This window comes from Cololabis saira, chromosome 14 (assembly GCF_033807715.1).
Source record: "Cololabis saira isolate AMF1-May2022 chromosome 14, fColSai1.1, whole genome shotgun sequence".
In the NCBI taxonomy this organism is placed as follows: domain Eukaryota; kingdom Metazoa; phylum Chordata; class Actinopteri; order Beloniformes; family Belonidae; genus Cololabis; species Cololabis saira.
The window spans coordinates 43,233,544-43,251,688 of record NC_084600.1 but is presented as its reverse complement, the minus strand read 5'-3'; the positions used below and the strand labels follow the sequence as shown (position 1 = coordinate 43,251,688).

The window sequence follows — 18,145 nt, the reverse complement described above, 5'->3', positions numbered from 1 at the left end:
TGATCACAATAGTGAACTATCAGAAGAGTCACAGCATACTTTCAAAAATGCGTAGATTTTTGATGCCAACACTGTAAACATCCAGTTTAGTGTTTGATCACATCTGCTTCAAACTTTGCCAGAAATAAAGCAGCAAAACCTCAAATTGAAATCCCTGAAAAGATGATAAAACAGGAGTTCTACACTGCAAAAACTCAAAATCTTAACAAGAATATTTGTCTTATTTCTAGTTAAAATGTCACATTTTTAGTCAAAAAAAATCTCATTACACTTAAAACAAGACTCATCACTGGAAAAAACAACAATTTTCACCTGTTTCAAGTAGATTTTCACTTAAAATAAGCAGAAAAATCTGCCAGTGGAGCAAGATTTTAGATAATATCTAAAAATAAAATAAAAATAAAAAATAAAAATAAAAATCACTGGCAGATTTTTCTACTTATTTCAAGAAAATTTACTTGAAACAGGTGGAAATTGTCAATTAACAAGTTATTTTTCTGGTAATTACTCTTGTTTTATGTGCAATGAGATTTTTTTGACTAGAAATTAGACATTTTAACTAGAAATAAGACAAATATTTTGAGTTTTTGCAGTGTGAGGGACATGGGCTTACAAAACAAAACAGGGAAATGTCAAATCCTGACAATATCTGGCATATTTACATTTATGTATGTACTTATTTAAATGTTTATTAATATGCGCTGTCCCTATTCTAAATAAATAAAAAATAAAAAATAAAATAAGTTGTCGACCTAAAACAAAAATCACCCTTTTTGACCATAATTCAACATTGAATTAACATCTTGCGTTACCTGGGAAGCTACATGCAGGGTACAAATACACGGGGACAACTACTGTAAGTACTGGATACACATGTCTCCCCTGGCAACCCAGTCTCACATAAAAACGTTTCCTGCCTACGTTGGTCCAAAGTGCAAAAACGTAGAGGGGTTACTGTCAAGTTTCCTAGGTTTTTTGCCATGCAATTTTCCCCACTTGAAAGGGATGTCATCTACCCAGAGTCTTGGACTGGAATCCACTCAATGACCAGACAGCTTTTCCTTTTCTTTCTTTTATTTCCAAGGTGCATAATCAATTTTTTGCCATTAGGTGAAAAACCTTTCAATCAAAACCCACAAAAAGAAAATGCTTAAATTCTGTACATAATTCAAATGATTATAATATGAAGTAAGCATACAAAATACGAGATAATTGCAGAAAATACCATAAAATAAACACCTAAATAAATAAATAAATACTGTGAAACCCAAACCTTAATATTAAATTGCAAATTTACAAATAAAGTTACCCATTTGTCCATTATTTTAGCATGTTGTCAGGTAAGTATGAATTTCACTTATCTTTAATATTTATTGTTGGTCTGTTTCTTAGCATGTTTTCAGGTAAGTATGAATTAATTTTAACATCAATTATTTTATTTAACCTTAATTACTTTATTTAACCTTAATTACATTTACAGTCAATATTTTAATTAATACAATGAAATGACATTTAAAGAATGATGTTGAATATTAAAGTATGAAAATACTCAAATCATGCTATAAATTAAGTAAATTAAATTTCCTAATGGCATAACAACTTTCAAAATAATAGTGAAATACTTTAGATTTCTCAATACAAAAAGTACAAATTATCTAATAATAATAATAATTAAAGCTGCAAGCAGCGATGAACGGGCCCTCGCACTCACGGCCGCCACCCCCCATAAGCATATCAGAAATGACACCACCCACGACTTCCTATGTCAAACCATTCAAAAGTTATAGCAGAAAAAAGGGACAACCAATCACAAGAAGGGGCGGGGCTAATTCAGGCCAATGAAGGTCAAGGACTCCATACAGAGTCTGATGACACCACCCACGACTCTCCATGTCAAACCATTCAAAAGTTATAGCAGGAAATAGGGACAACCAATCAAAAGAAGGGGCGGGGCTAATTTTCACCAATTATGGTCAAGGACTCAATACCGAGTCCCATGACACCACCCATGACTCTTTATGTCAAACCATTCAAAAGTTATGGCAGAGAAAAGTTTTCCGGGGGGTGCTGTTGAGCCATCTTGCCACGCCCATTAATGCAAACCATGAAATATCAAATTTATCACCAGGCCTGGCTTGCATGCAAAATTTGGTGACTTTTGGAGAACTATCAAATATGGACCAATCAGATTAAGGGGGCACGCTTTTTGGCGTCTAGCATCGCCACGGTAACACTTTTGAAAGAGAAAAGTAATGCGCGTAGTCGCAAGATGGAGACGCACATTTTGAGGTATAAGTCACCTGGATGCACGTTACGGTTCGGGCCGTATTAATTGCCGAAGGAATGGCATTAATTGCGCCAAAATTACACAATTAATTCAAAATGGCCGACTTCCTGTTCAATTTCGGCCATGGCGCCAAGAGACTTTTCTTTAAGTTGCGACATGATACAGGTGTGTACCGATTTTCGTTCATGTACGTCAAACCGTATTATGGGGCTTGAGGCTCAAAGTTTTTTCCCTCTGAACCAATCAGATGAAGGGTGGGCGCACTTTTTGGTGTCTAGCGTTGCCGCGGTAACGCTTTTCAATGAGAAAAGTAATGTGCGTCGTTGCAGGACAGGGACGCACATATTGATGTAGAAAAAAAAAAATTGCTGACAAAAAAGTCTGGATACTGCAGGAATCGAACTCTGATCTCTGACTCCAAAGACGGGAACGCTCTGGCTGAGCTAAGGCTCAGCTTCTCATTTCTATTTGACCTACTGACTTAGGAGAGACCAACATATCGATATTTAGTAATGTAAGTCTGGAGCTGTTTTTTCTAATTTTTTTAAATATTTGTAAGTTATAAATATTAGTAAAACCCTACTATTTTAATTATTACTTTTTCTGTAACCATTCTGCCAAGGTTGTAACCGGGCTGAGCTGGGAATATTTCTGACGTCACCACATTACAGGGAGCTGATTGGTCGGGGGGCGGGGCCGTCATCACCCTACTCGCCACCGATTGGTCGGGGGGCGGGGCCGTCATCACCCTCCGCGCCACTGATTGGTCGGGAGGCGGGGCCGTCATCACCCTACTCGCCACCGATTGGTCGGGGGGCGGGGCCGGCAGACGTTTGAATCAGGAAGCGGGAGTCAGCGCGAGAGCGACTGGCGGCTCGTGGCGATTTTATTATAAAAAAGGGACAACCAATCAGAAGAAGGGGCGGGGCTAATTCAGGCCAAAGAAGCTCAAGGACTCATTGCAGAGTCCCTTGACACCACCTACGACTTCCTATGTCAAACCATTCAAAGTTTATAGCAGAAAAAAGGGACAACCAATCAGAAGAAGGGGCGGGGCTAATTCAGGCCAATGAAGGTCAAGGACTCCATACAGAATCTGATGACACCACCCACGACTCTCTATGTCAAACCATTCAAAAGTTATGGCAGAGAAAAGTATTCAAGGTGGCGCTGTTGAGCCGTTAGGCCACGCCCATTAATGCAAACCATGAAATATAAAATTTATCACCAGGCCTGGCTTGCATGCAAAATTTGGTGACTTTTGGAGAACTATCAAATATGGACCAATCACATGAAGGGGGGGCGCGCCTCTTGGCGTCTAGCGTCGCCACGGTAACACTTTTGAAAGAGAAAAGTAATGCGTGGTGTCGCAGGATGTAGACGCACATTTTGATGTATAACACACCTGGGTGCACGTTACGGTTCGGGCTGAATTAACTCTCGAAGGAATGGCATAAATTTCGCCAAAATGACACAATTTATTCAAAATGGCCGACATCCTGTTCGGTTTTGGCCATGGCTCCAAGAGACTTTTCTTTAAGTTGTGCCATGATACAGGTGTGTAGCGATTTTCGTGCATGTACGTCAAACCGTATTGTGGGGCTTGAGGCACAAAGTTTTCCGGGGGGCGCTGTTGAGCCATTTTGCCACGCCCATTAATGCAAACCATGAAATATCAAATTTATCACCAGGCCTGGCTTGCATGCCAAATTTGGTGCCTTTTGGGGAACTATCAAATATGGACCAATCAGATGAAGGGGGGGTGCGCTTGTTGGCGTCTAGCGTCGCCACGGTAACACTTTCGAAAGAGAAAAGTAATGCGTGTAGTCGCAGGATGGAGACGCACATTTTGATGTATAACACATCTGGGTTCACGATACGGTTCGGGCTGAATTAACTCTCGAAGAATGGCATATATTGCTCCAAAATTACGCAATTAATTCAGAATGTTCAAAATGGCCGACTTCCTGTTCGGTTTCGGCCATGGCGCCAAGAGACTTTTCTTTTAGTTGCGACATGATACAGGAGTGTACCAATTTTCGTTCATGTACGTCAAACCGTATTATGGGGCTTGAGGCGCAAAGTTTTTTCTGTCTGAACCAACCAGATGAAGGGTGGGCGCGCTTTTTGGCGTCTAGCGTCGCCACGGTAACGCTTTTGAAAGAGAAAAGTAATGCGTGTGGTCGCAGGAGGGAGACGCACATTTTGATGTATAATACACCAGGGTGCACGTTACGGTTCGGGCTGAATTAACTGCCGAAGGAATGGCATAAATTGCGCCAAAGTGACACGATTAATTCAAAATGGCCGACTTCCTGTTCGGTTTCGGGCATGACGGCAAGAGACTTTTCTTTAAGTTGTCCCATGATACAGGTGTGTACCGATTTTCGTGCATGTACGTCAAACCGTATTGTGGGGCTTGAGGCACAAAGTTTTCAAGGGGGCGCTGTTGAGCCATTTTGCCACGCCCATTAATGCAAACCATTAAATATCAAATTTTTCGCCAGGCCTGACTTGGGTGCAAAATTTGGTGACTTTTTGGGCATGTTAAGGGGGGCAAAAAGGCCATCACTTTGTCAGAAGAAAAATAATAATAATAATTAAAGCTGCAAGCAGCGATGAACGGGCCCTCGCACTCACGGCCACCGCCCCCCATAAGCATATCAGAAAAAAGACACCACCCACGAGTCTCTATGTCAAACCATTCAAAAGTTATAGCAGAAAATCGGGACAACCAATCAGAAGAAGGGGCGGGGCTAATTAAGGCCAACGAAGCTTAAGGACTCATTACAGAGTCCCATGACACCACCCACAACTTCCTATGTCAAACCATTCAAAAGTTATGGCAGAGAAAAGTATTCTAGGGGGCGCTGTTGAGCCATTTTGCCACGCCCATTAATGCAAACCATGAAATATCAAATTTATCACCAGGCCTGGCTTGCATGCAAAATTTGGTGCCTTTTGGAGAACTATCAAATATGGACCAATCACATGAAGGGGGGCGCGCCTTTTGGCGTCTAGCGTCGCCACGGTAACACTTTTGAAAGAGAAAAGTAATGCGTGGTGTCGCAGGATGTAGACGCACATTTTGATGTATAACACTCCTGGGTGCACATTACGGTTCGGGCTGAATTAACTGCCGAAGGAATGGCATAAATTTCGCCAAAATGACACAATTTATTCAAAATGGCCGACATCCTGTTCGGTTTCGGCCATGGCTCCAAGAGACTTTTCTTTGAGTTCTGCCATGATACAGGTGTGTACCGATTTTCGTTCATGTACGTCAAACCGTATTGTGGGGCTTGAGGCACAAATTTTTCCGGGGGGCGCTGTTGAGCCATTTTGCCACGCCCATTAATGCAAACCATGAAATATCAAATTTATCGCCAGGCCTGGCTTGCATGCCAAATTTGGTGCCTTTTGGGGAACTATCAAATATGGACCAATCAGATGAAGGGGGGGTGCGCTTGTTGGCGTCTAGCGTCGCCACGGTAACACTTTTGAAAGAGAAAAGTAATGCGTGTAGTCGCAGGATGGAGACGCACATTTTGATGTATAACACATCTGGGTTTACGAAACGGTTCGGGCTGAATTAACTCTCGAAGGAATGGCATATATTGCTCCAAAATTACGCAATTAATTCAGAATGTTCAAAATGGCCGACTTCCTGTTCGGTTTCGGCCATGGCGCCAAAAGACTTTTCTTTAAGTTGCGACATGATACAGGTGTGTACCGATTTTCGTTCATGTACGTCAAACCGTATTATGGGGCTTGAGGCGCAAAGTTTTTTCTGTCTGAACCAATCAGATGAAGGGTGGGCGCGCTTTTTGGCGTCTAGCGTCGCCACGGTAACGCTTTTGAAAGAGAAAAGTAATGCGTGGTGTCGGAGGATGGAGACGCACGTTTTGATGTATAACACACCTGGGTGCACGTTATGGTTCGGGCTGAATTAACTGCCGAAGGAATGGCATAAATTTCGCCAAAATGACACGATTAATTCAAAATGGCCGACATCCGGTTCGGTTTCGGGCATGACGCCAAGAGACTTTTCTTTAAGTTGCCCCATGATACAGGTGTGTACCGATTTACGTGCATGTACGTCAAACCGTATCGTGGGGCTTGAGGCACAAAGTTTTCAAGGGGGCGCTGTTGAGCCATTTTACCACGCCCATTAATGCAAACCATTAAATATCAAATTTTTCGCCAGGCCTGACTTGGGTGCAAAATTTGGTGACTTTTTGGGCATGTTAAGGGGGGCAAAAAGGCCATCACTTTGTCAGAAGAAAAATAATAATAATAATTAAAGCTGCAAGCAGCGATGAACGGGCCCTCGCACTCACGTCCACCGCCCCCCATAAGCATATCTGAAATGACACCACCCACGACTCTCTATGTCAAACCATTCAAAAGTTATAACAGAAAAAAGGGACAACCAATCAGAAGAAGGGGCGGGGCTAATTAAGGCCAACGAAGCTTAAGAACTCATTACAGAGTCCCATGACAACACCCACAACTTCCTATGTCAAACCATTCAAAAGTTATGGCAGATAAAAGTTTTCCGGGGGGCGCTGTTGAGCCGTTAGGCCACGCCCATTAATGCAAACCATAAAATATCAAATTTATCGCCAAGTCTGGCTTGCATGCAAAATTTGGTGACTTTTGGAGAACTATCAAATATGGACCAATCAGATGAAGGGGGGGTGCTTTTGTTGGCGTCTAGCGTCGCCACGGTAACGCTTTCGAAAGAGAAAAGTAATGCGTGTGGTCGCAGGAGGGAGACGCACATTTTGATGTATAACACACCTGGGTGCACGTTACGGTTCGGGCTGAATTAACTGCCGAAGGAATGGCATAAATTGCGCCAAAGTGACACGATTAATTCAAAATGGCCGACTTCCTGTTCGGTTTCGGGCATGACGCCAAGAGACTTTTCTTTAAGTTGTCCCATGATACAGGTGTGTACCGATTTTCGTGCATGTACGTCAAACCGTATCGTGGGGCTTGAGGCACAAAGTTTTCAAGGGGGCGCTGTTGAGCCATTTTGCCACGCCCATTAATGCAAACCATTAAATATCAAATTTTTCACCATGTCTGGCTTGCATGCAAAATTTGGTGACTTTTGGAGAACTATCAAATATGGACCAATCAGATGAAGGGGGGGTGCGCTTGTTGGCGTCTAGCGGCGCCACGGTAACGCTTTCGAAAGAGAAAAGTAATGCGTGTGGTCGCAGGAGGGAGACGCACATTTTGATGTATAACACACCTGGGTGCACGTTACGGTTCGGGCTGAATTAACTGCCGAAGGAATGGCATAAATTGCGCCAAAGTGACACGATTAATTCAAAATGGCCGACTTCCTGTTCGGTTTCGGGCATGACGCCAAGAGACTTTTCTTTAAGTTGTCCCATGATACAGGTGTGTACCGATTTTCGTGCATGTACGTCAAACCGTATCGTGGGGCTTGAGGCACAAAGTTTTCAAGGGGGCGCTGTTGAGCCATTTTGCCACGCCCATTAATGCAAACCATTAAATATCAAATTTTTCGCCAGGCCTGACTTGGGTGCAAAATTTGGTGACTTTTTGGGCACGTTAAGGAGGGCAAAAAGGCCATCACTTTGTCAGAAGAAAAAAAAAAAAAATAATAATAATAATAATAAAAATTCCTGCAAATACAATAGGGCCTTCGCACTGCAAGTGCTCGGGCCCTAATAATAATAAAAATTCCTGCAAATACAATAGGGCCTTCGCACTGCAAGTGCTCGGGCCCTAATAATAATAATAATAATAATAATAATAATAATAATAATAGCCCTTGAATTGTTACATTGTTACATTTTTTCTGACTATTCGTTTTACGTCCAAGTCACGTGACTTTCAAGATTCTGGCCGTGACACCAAAAAACCTGTCGGACATTTCTCATTTTTTAGTGAAAAAAAATCGATATTTTGAGTTAGTTTCTGCATAAAAATGCGTTTTGATTACATTTCCAGCGAGAAATATATATTTTACTTTCATAATATTCACTCAGTGAATGTACATAATCACTCGCTTGCTCGTTGTTGAAAGTTTTTTCAGCAGGAGTTCATCAACCAGAGTTAGAGTTTCCATCACAGAGAAGGAACAACCAATAATCAGAGCTGCCACCAGGTTTAATGATAATAATCTTTGTCAGTAAATATCTCATGAACACACCAAACTGAGTCCTCTTCTTTGAACCATCACTAGAAACTCTAGGAGCTTCCGTTTCTCTGACCCCCACTTGCTCAGGCGGCGACATCGGTTCACATCTGTTCCCAACAGCTAGGCTAACCCGCCAACCTTACTCCATGTACTTATGCACCAGTAACTAACCAATAAGTAACCAATAAGTAACCAGTAAGTAACCAATAAGTAACCAATAAGTAACCAGTAAGTAACCAATAAGTAACCAGTAAGTAACCAGTAAGTAACCAATAAGTAACCAGTAAGTAACCAGTAAGTAACCAATAAGTAACCAGTAAGTAACCAGTAAGTAACCAGTAAGTAACCAGTAAGTAACCAATAAGTAACCAGTAAGTAACCAGTAAGTAACCAGTAAGTAACCAATAAGTAACCAATAAGTAACCAGTAAGTAACCAGTAAGTAACCAATAAGTAACCAGTAAGTAACCAGTAAGTAACCAATAAGTAACCAATAAGTAACCAGTGATTAACCAGTAAGTAACCAGTAAGTAACCAGTAAGTAACCAGTAAGTAACCAATAAGTAACCAATAAGTAACCAGTGATTAACCAGTAAGTAACCAGTAAGTAACCAGTAAGTAACCAGTAAGTAACCAATAAGTAACCAGTAAGTAACCAGTAAGTAACCAATAAGTAACCAATAAGTAACCAGTTAGTAACCAGTAAGTAACCAATAAGTAACCAGTTAGTAACCAGTAAGTAACCAATAAGTAACCAGTAAGTAACCAGTTAGTAACCAATAAGTAACCAGTAAGTAACCAATAAGTAACCAGTAAGTAACCAGTAAGTAACCAATAAGTAACCAATAAGTAACCAGTAAGTAACCAATAAGTAACCAATAAGTAACCAGTTAGTAACCAATAAGTAACCAGTTAGTAACCAGTAAGTAACCAATAAGTAACCAGTTAGTAACCAGTAAGTAACCAATAAGTAACCAGTTAGTAACCAATAAGTAACCAATAAGTAACCAGTAAGTAACCAATAAGTAACCAATAAGTAACCAGTTAGTAACCAGTAAGTAACCAATAAGTAACCAGTTAGTAACCAGTAAGTAACCAATAAGTAACCAGTTAGTAACCAGTAAGTAACCAATAAGTAACCAGTAAGTAACCAGTTAGTAACCAATAAGTAACCAGTAAGTAACCAATAAGTAACCAGTAAGTAACCAGTAAGTAACCAATAAGTAACCAGTAAGTAACCAGTTAGTAACCAATAAGTAACCAGTAAGTAACCAATAAGTAACCAATAAGTAACCAATAAGTAACCAGTAAGTAACCAATAAGTAACCAATAAGTAACCAATAAGTAACCAATAAGTAACCAGTAAGTAACCAATAAGTAACCAGTAAGTAACCAGTAAGTAACCAGTAAGTAACCAATAAGTAACCAATAAGTAACCAATAAGTAACCAATAAGTAACCAGTAAGTAACCAATAAGTAACCAGTAAGTAACCAATAAGTAACCAGTTAGTAACCAGTAAGTAACCAATAAGTAACCAATAAGTAACCAGTAAGTAACCAATAAGTAACCAATAAGTAACCAATAAGTAACCAATAAGTAACCAGTAAGTAACCAATAAGTAACCAATAAGTAACCAGTAAGTAACCAGTAAGTAACCAATAAGTAACCAATAAGTAACCAGTAAGTAACCAATAAGTAACCAATAAGTAACCAATAAGTAACCAATAAGTAACCAGTAAGTAACCAATAAGTAACCAATAAGTAACCAGTAAGTAACCAGTAAGTAACCAATAAGTAACCAGTAAGTAACCAGTAAGTAACCAGTAAGTAACCAGTAAGTAACCAGTAAGTAACCAATAAGTAACCAGTAAGTAACCAATAAGTAACCAATAAGTAACCAGTAAGTAACCAATAAGTAACCAATAAGTAACCAGTAAGTAACCAGTAAGTAACCAGTAAGTAACCAATAAGTAACCAGTAAGTAACCAATAAGTAACCAATAAGTAACCAATAAGTAACCAATAAGTAACCAATAAGTAACCAATAAGTAACCAATAAGTAACCAGTAAGTAACCAATAAGTAACCAATAAGTAACCAGTAAGTAACCAGTAAGTAACCAGTAAGTAACCAATAAGTAACCAGTAAGTAACCAGTAAGTAACCAATAAGTAACCAGTTAGTAACCAGTAAGTAACCAATAAGTAACCAGTTAGTAACCAGTAAGTAACCAATAAGTAACCAGTAAGTAACCAATAAGTAACCAGTTAGTAACCAGTAAGTAACCAATAAGTAACCAGTAAGTAACCAATTAGTAACCAGTAAGTAACCAGTTAGTAACCAGTAAGTAACCAATAAGTAACCAATAAGTAACCAGTAAGTAACCAATTAGTAACCAGTAAGTAACCAGTTAGTAACCAGTAAGTAACCAATAAGTAACCAGTTAGTAACCAGTAAGTAACCAATAAGTAACCAATAAGTAACCAGTAAGTAACCAATAAGTAACCAGTAAGTAACCAATAAGTAACCAATAAGTAACCAGTAAGTAACCAATAAGTAACCAATAAGTAACCAGTAAGTAACCAATTAGTAACCAGTAAGTAACCAGTTAGTAACCAGTAAGTAACCAATTAGTAACCAGTAAGTAACCAGTAAGTAACCAATAAGTAACCAATAAGTAACCAGTAAGTAACCAATACGTAACCAGTAAGTAACCAATAAGTAACCAGTAAGTAACCAGTAAGTAACCAATAAGTAACCAATAAGTAACCAGTAAGTAACCAGTAAGTAACCAATAAGTAACCAGTAAGTAACCAGTAAGTAACCAATAAGTAACCAGTAAGTAACCAGTAAGTAACCAGTAAGTAACCAGTAAGTAACCAGTAAGTAACCAATAAGTAACCAATAAGTAACCAGTAAGTAACCAATAAGTAACCAATAAGTAACCAGTAAGTAACCAATAAGTAACCAATAAGTAACCAGTAAGTAACCAGTAAGTAACCAATAAGTAACCAGTAAGTAACCAGTAAGTAACCAGTAAGTAACCAGTAAGTAACCAATAAGTAACCAGTAAGTAACCAATAAGTAACCAATAAGTAACCAGTAAGTAACCAATAAGTAACCAATAAGTAACCAGTAAGTAACCAGTAAGTAACCAATAAGTAACCAATAAGTAACCAGTAAGTAACCAATAAGTAACCAGTAAGTAACCAATAAGTAACCAGTAAGTAACCAGTAAGTAACCAGTAAGTAACCAGTAAGTAACCAGTAAGTAACCAATAAGTAACCAGTAAGTAACCAATAAGTAACCAATAAGTAACCAGTAAGTAACCAATAAGTAACCAATAAGTAACCAGTAAGTAACCAGTAAGTAACCAATAAGTAACCAATAAGTAACCAGTAAGTAACCAGTAAGTAACCAATAAGTAACCAGTAAGTAACCAGTAAGTAACCAGTAAGTAACCAGTAAGTAACCAGTAAGTAACCAGTAAGTAACCAGTAAGTAACCAGTAAGTAACCAATAAGTAACCAGTAAGTAACCAGTAAGTAACCAGTAAGTAACCAGTAAGTAACCAGTAAGTAACCAATAAGTAACCAGTAAGTAACCAATAAGTAACCAGTAAGTAACCAATAAGTAACCAGTAAGTAACCAATAAGTAACCAGTAAGTAACCAATAAGTAACCAATAAGTAACCAGTGATTAACCAATAAGTAACCAATAAGTAACCAGTAAGTTGAGTATAAGGGCTAAGACAAAAAAAAAAAAATGGAAATTACGAAAATAAAGTCATAATGTTGTGAGAATAAAGTGGTAATATTAAATACATTATAAATATATAAATATAACATAACACAAGATGCTCAATATTCCTCATTTTAACACAGGGAGAAGATGCTGTTCCTGTTAGAGTTCTCATAAATTAACACTTTATTCTCGTAATATTATGACTTTATTCTCATAAATTACCACTTTATTCTCGTAATATTACGACTTTATTCTCGTAATATTACGACTTTATTCTCGTAATGTTATGACTTTATTCTCATTATATTACGACTTTATTCTATTACGACTTTATTCTATTACGACTTTATTCTCGCAACATTATGACTTTATTCTCGTAATTTTACGACTTTATTCTCATAATATTACGACTTTATTCTATTACGACTTTATTCTAGCAACATTATGACTTTATTCTCGTAATTTTACGACTTTATTCTCATAATATTACGACTTTATTCTATTACGACTTTATTCTATTACGACTTTATTCTCGCAACATTATGACTTTATTCTCGTAATTTTACGACTTTATTCTCATAATATTACGACTTTATTCTATTACGACTTTATTCTCGCAACATTATGACTTTATTCTCTTAATTTTACGACTTTATTCTCATAATATTACGACTTTATTCTATTATGACTTTATTCTCGTAATTTTACGACTTTATTCTCATTATATTATGACTTTATTCTCGTAATTTCCAATTTTATTTTCTTAGTTTGGCCCTAATACTCGGTCGTATTGGACCAACGTAGGCAGGGTAAGTTTTTATGTGAGACTGGGTTGCCCCTGGAGTTGTTGTGCAACACGTGCCGAATCCTTCAGTGATGCAACCCTCTAAAAGCAGGACTATCAGGGGGGGGGTCTCAGCCGTGGGGCCAATTAGGATGTGGAATAAATACAGTTCTCATGTAGTTCTCACACGCTGGGGGGGATTAGGCTGCTCCATGCATGAAGTATGAAGTCAGACATGGCCTTGAGGACGACCCCCCCCTTCTGAGGAACATGAGTTCAGAGAAACAGATCGGGATCTTGGAGGCGGGGGAGGCGGGGGAGGCAGGGGTCCAATTCGGCCTGACTTTAGCTGCAGGAGCCGAGATTCAAACCAGACTTTCTTTATGTGAAGCAGATGCTCCGCAGACCGCAGTCAGAACTTTACTATGGATTCAAGTTTGTATAGAGGGTCTGCATTGATGTCACTTCCTCACTTACGCCCCCTTACTGGCACTGAGTGGCAAAACATCAGCAAAAATGTCTGCACCTAGTGGAGAAGACGGGATAACAGACGATTCTGGGCTGAAATTAGCGTCAGTTGGACTTGACAGTGACCCGTACAGTTACCCCAAGAACCAGTGGTCAATGGACATTAATATTTGGTACAGTTACCCCAAGAACCAGTGGTTCATGGACATTAATATTTGGTACAGTTACCAAGAACCAGTGGTCCATGGACATTAATATTTGGTACAGTTACCAAGAACCAGTGGTGCATGGACATTAATATTTGGTACAGTTACCAAGAACCAGTGGTCCATGGACATTAATATTTGGTACAGTTACCCCAAGAACCAGTGGTCCATGGACATTAATATTTGGTACAGTTACCCCAAGAACCAGTGGTCCATGGACATTAATATTTGGTACAGTTACCAAGAACCAGTGGTCCATGGACATTAATATTTGGTACAATTACCCCAAGAACCAGTGGTCCATGGACATTAATATTTGGTACAGTTACCAAGAACCAGTGGTCCATGGACATTAATATTTGGTACAGTTACCAAGAACCAGTGGTCCATGGACATTAATATTTGGTACAGTTACCAAGAACCAGTGGTCCATGGACATTAATATTTGGTACAGTTACCAAGAACCAGTGGTCCATGGACATTAATATTTGGTACAGTTACCAAGAACCAGTGGTCCATGGACATTAATATTTGGTACAGTTACCAAGAACCAGTGGTCCATGGACATTAATATTTGGCCACGAATCCAGTTTCCTGATATTTATATGTACTTAATTTCTACGCCGGGGAAATACACGAAGCAAAGCTTGAAGGCAGACAAAAGTCTTGACGCTTGGTCCGACTTCAAGGCAGGATTTGTTGTAGAAATTAAAGTGATGAGGACACCGAACTTTATGATTTGACCGTTTAACGTTAGCTACCCAAAAACCAGTTGTTTCTGTGAATTGCAGCGATCCATTTGTCTCTCTTAAGCTTATTTTTCATCAGTCTGTAAAACGATAACTCGGATTTCTTGCTAAATCTATGAGTACAGTCGATCTCACAACAGCTCTTTCCCATTTTAGATGTTTTCCAGTTGCTCAAACTGAAAGTTTACGCTGCCACTCAGTCTTGGGGGGGATCGGGGGGGCCCAGCAGCGCTGGAAGTGTTAACGGCCTATAAATATAGGCCAGTGTTCTAAAAGCTGAACACTGCATGAGGCGGCGGGAACACTGTTGGTGTCGGTCAGAAACCCGACTCTGCCATTGCAAAGCTGCAGCTGCCGTCCCTGAGCTCGACCCCGCGCAGGGCCGTAAAACACCCTGACGGGCGGCCCGTCGCCCGGCTACGCTAGGTCTTTACAGGGGGGGGCGTTAACCAACCGGCAGCTGGTTTTATTGATAGTTTAAAGAAATAGCTCGGATCATTACAGACACACATGTGTTTGTTTATGAAACGCTGTGGTCGGGGGGGGGGGTCCCAGGCCAGACGCCTGCTGTGTTTTGGTTGGAGGGATGTCGTAATGTCGTAATGTCGTAATGTCGTAATGTCGTAATGTCGTACACGTGTTCCACACATTCCTGACGTGCACGGACAGCGAGCACCGGGGGGGTTTTAGCTAGGGATGTGAACCGAGAACCGGTATTTTCTGGTACCGGTTCCTAAATTACGGAAAAGTATTAGGGCCATGCAGGAGAAAAAATATTTGAGAGGGGAAGATTTTTTTTGATTGTGCACTTCGAGAAAAAAGTCAAAATGTCGAGAAAAAAGTCGAAATGTTGAGAAAAAAGTCAAAATTTCGAGAAAAAAGTCAAAATTTCGAGAAAAAAGTGGAAATGTCGAGATTAATGTTGAAATACAATTTCGTGAATAAAGTCGAAATTTCGCCTTTTTTCTCAACATTTCAACTTTCTGTCAAACAACAAGTTATTTTTCTGGTAATGAGTCTTGTTTTAAGTGTAATGAGATTTTTTTGACTAAAAATGAGACTGTTTAACTAGAAATAAGACAAATATTCCTGGTAAGATTTTGAGTTTTTGCAGTGAAGGTGAGATTATGAATCATTAAGTTGGTAGTTAATTTAAACGATTGAATATTTTACCATCTTGCAACGTCAACATGTCGTGGTATTGATATGAGCATCAATAAATATCGATACTGATAAGGAGTATCGGTATTGGTATCAATAAATTCCTAATGATACACATCCCTAGTGTGTGTGTGTGTGTGTGTGTGTGTGTGTGTGTGTGTGTGCGTGTGTGTGTGTGTGTGTGTGTGTGTGTGTGTGTTTACCTGATTTATCGTCGAGGCTGAAGGTGATTCTAACTTCAGATTTATCAGGAGAAACTCTTCTGGATGAGGTGATCATTGATTCCTGCGTGAAACCAAAGACAGAGCTGTTAGCAGTTAGAGTTAGCCACGAAAGATGAGCGAAGACGTCAAAATAAAACTTAAAATCGGGTTAAAATTAAAGCCTTTCTTGAAACAGACACATGAAACAAGCTTTTCTAAATCTAATATAACTATCATGTCGCAACTTAAAGAAAAGTCTCTTGGTGCCATGGCTGAAACCAAACAGGAAGTCGGCCATTTTGAATTAATCGTGTCATTTTGGCGCAATTTATCCCATTTCTTCGGCCGCTTCTTCGCCCGAACCGTAACGTGCACCCAGGTGTGTTATACATCAAAATGTGCGTCTCCATCCTGCGACTACGCGCATTACTTTTTTCAGTCAAAAGCGTTACCGTGGCGATGCTAGACGCCAAAAAGCGCACCCCCCCTTCATCTGATTGGTCCATATTTGATAGTCCCTACTTTCTGCCATAACTTTTGAATGGTTTGACATAAAGAGTCATGGTGGTGTCATCGGACTCAGTTTTGAGTCCTTGACCATAATTGGTGCAAATTAGCCCCGCCCCTTCATCTGATTGGTCGATATCTGATAGTTCCTACTTTCTGTCATAACTTTTGAATGGTTTGATATAGAGAGTCGTGGCTGGTTTCATCCACTAAATGTCTAGACCTGAAGAATCTACCTCAAGTCATACAAGCTTCCACTGCAGCCTGAACCTGCACAAGGGTGGAGGAACGTTCATCGCTGCTTGCAGCTTTAATTTCCTGCTTGTCTCTTGTTGATGTAATAAAGTCTGGAGATCAGTCGGGGGAGCGAGTCAGCGTCAGATCTTGTAGTGTGTGACCCTCAACTCAGACGGATTAACCACCAGCACAGTATCAGCAAGTATCACATTGATGCTACCTCCCACCACTTCCACGTGCACACGACCCCCCTCTCCCGTGATGCTAACGCACATTAAAAACTCCCCCAGTGGGAGAAAAACCTCAAACCAAACAGTGGCAAGAAAAACTCCCCTTCAGGAGGGAAGAAACCTGGACCAGGACCAGGATCATAAGGGGGGACCCTCCTGCTGAAGATCTGAAGACTGGTAGGGGGCATCATCAGGGCAGCTGACAGTCCTGCCGGGGCCCTGGACAAAATAATCTAAGATGGGCCCCCCTGCGCCCGGATCTCTCCTTCTCCTCTTCCTCTCCTCTCCCTCTGCTCTTCGGGTTTTTATACAAGCTAATGGACGTTAACATTAGAGCTAGCCAGTTAGGTTAAGTTACAAGGTTGGTAAACGTTGTAACTGTTTCTTACCTTGCTCTACGCTGACTTTATTAATTCCAGCTTCACCGTCACCACCTTTTTAAAATATTTGTGTAGAGAATCTCTGAGGCCTCTATTTTCTTCTTCTCTTCTTCTCTTTTCTCTTCTTTTCTGAGCACCGGACTTGTGCTGACCGGACATTTTGACCATTCTAATGGTTGAATTAAATGATAACGTCAAATTTTGATCAGAGGCCAAACCATTTTAGTGTTGGGGGTTCTTGACCACAAGGACAATTAGGAAGGAAACAAATAACAAGCTTTTATGTAACTCAAATACTACATATTTTTTCCACAAATAGGCATATTTTGAAACATTTTGAAAAATGATTCCATAATTTAATGAGAATTAAAAAAAAATAAATAAATACAATTTTTCCTTCATATCAATTGTAGCGGAAAGGCTAATTTGCATTGGCAGTCCCCCTGCAAGACGCAGTAAAAAAATAAAAGCAACATTACACGACACACAATATCAACAATAATTAAAGCTGCAAGCAGCGATGAACGGTCCTCCACCCTTGTGCACGTTCAGGCTGCAGTGGAAGCTTGAATGACTTGATGTAGATTCTTCAGGCTGGACATTTAGAGGATGAAACACCCACGACTCTCTATAACAAACCATTCAAAAGTTATGGCAGAAAGTAGGAAATATCAAATATGGACCAATCAGATGAAGGGTGGGTGCGCTTTTTGGCGTCTAGCGTCGCCACGGTAACACTTTTGAAAAAGAAAAGTAATGCGTGTCGTCGCAGGATGGAGACGCATATTTTGATGTATAACACACCTGGGTGCACATTACGGTTCGGGCTGAATTAACTTTCAAAAATTCAAAATGTTAAAGGTATTGTGACATGAAAAACACATTTTTCTTGATTTTTTGTGTTTTGTTGGGTGTCTTGACATCAATTACACCCAAAAAACAACGAACTTTTAACATTCAGTGTATTGTGTGCTTTCTGGGATTTTCCGCATAACTGTGCAAAAACGGCT

The 18,145-nt window shown here is 39.8% G+C and overlaps 1 protein-coding gene across 1 annotated transcript in view; it reads right to left on the bottom strand.

Annotated features, from left to right (window-relative positions):
• map3k7cl (map3k7 C-terminal like) overlaps positions 1–18,145 on the bottom strand; it is a 40,131-nt gene that overhangs the window by 11,384 nt on the left and 10,602 nt on the right. The window contains exon 2 of the mRNA XM_061739311.1: positions 15,782–15,863. Coding sequence (XP_061595295.1) covers positions 15,782–15,863 — 82 coding nt within the window. The remainder of the gene's footprint in view (positions 1–15,781; positions 15,864–18,145) is intronic.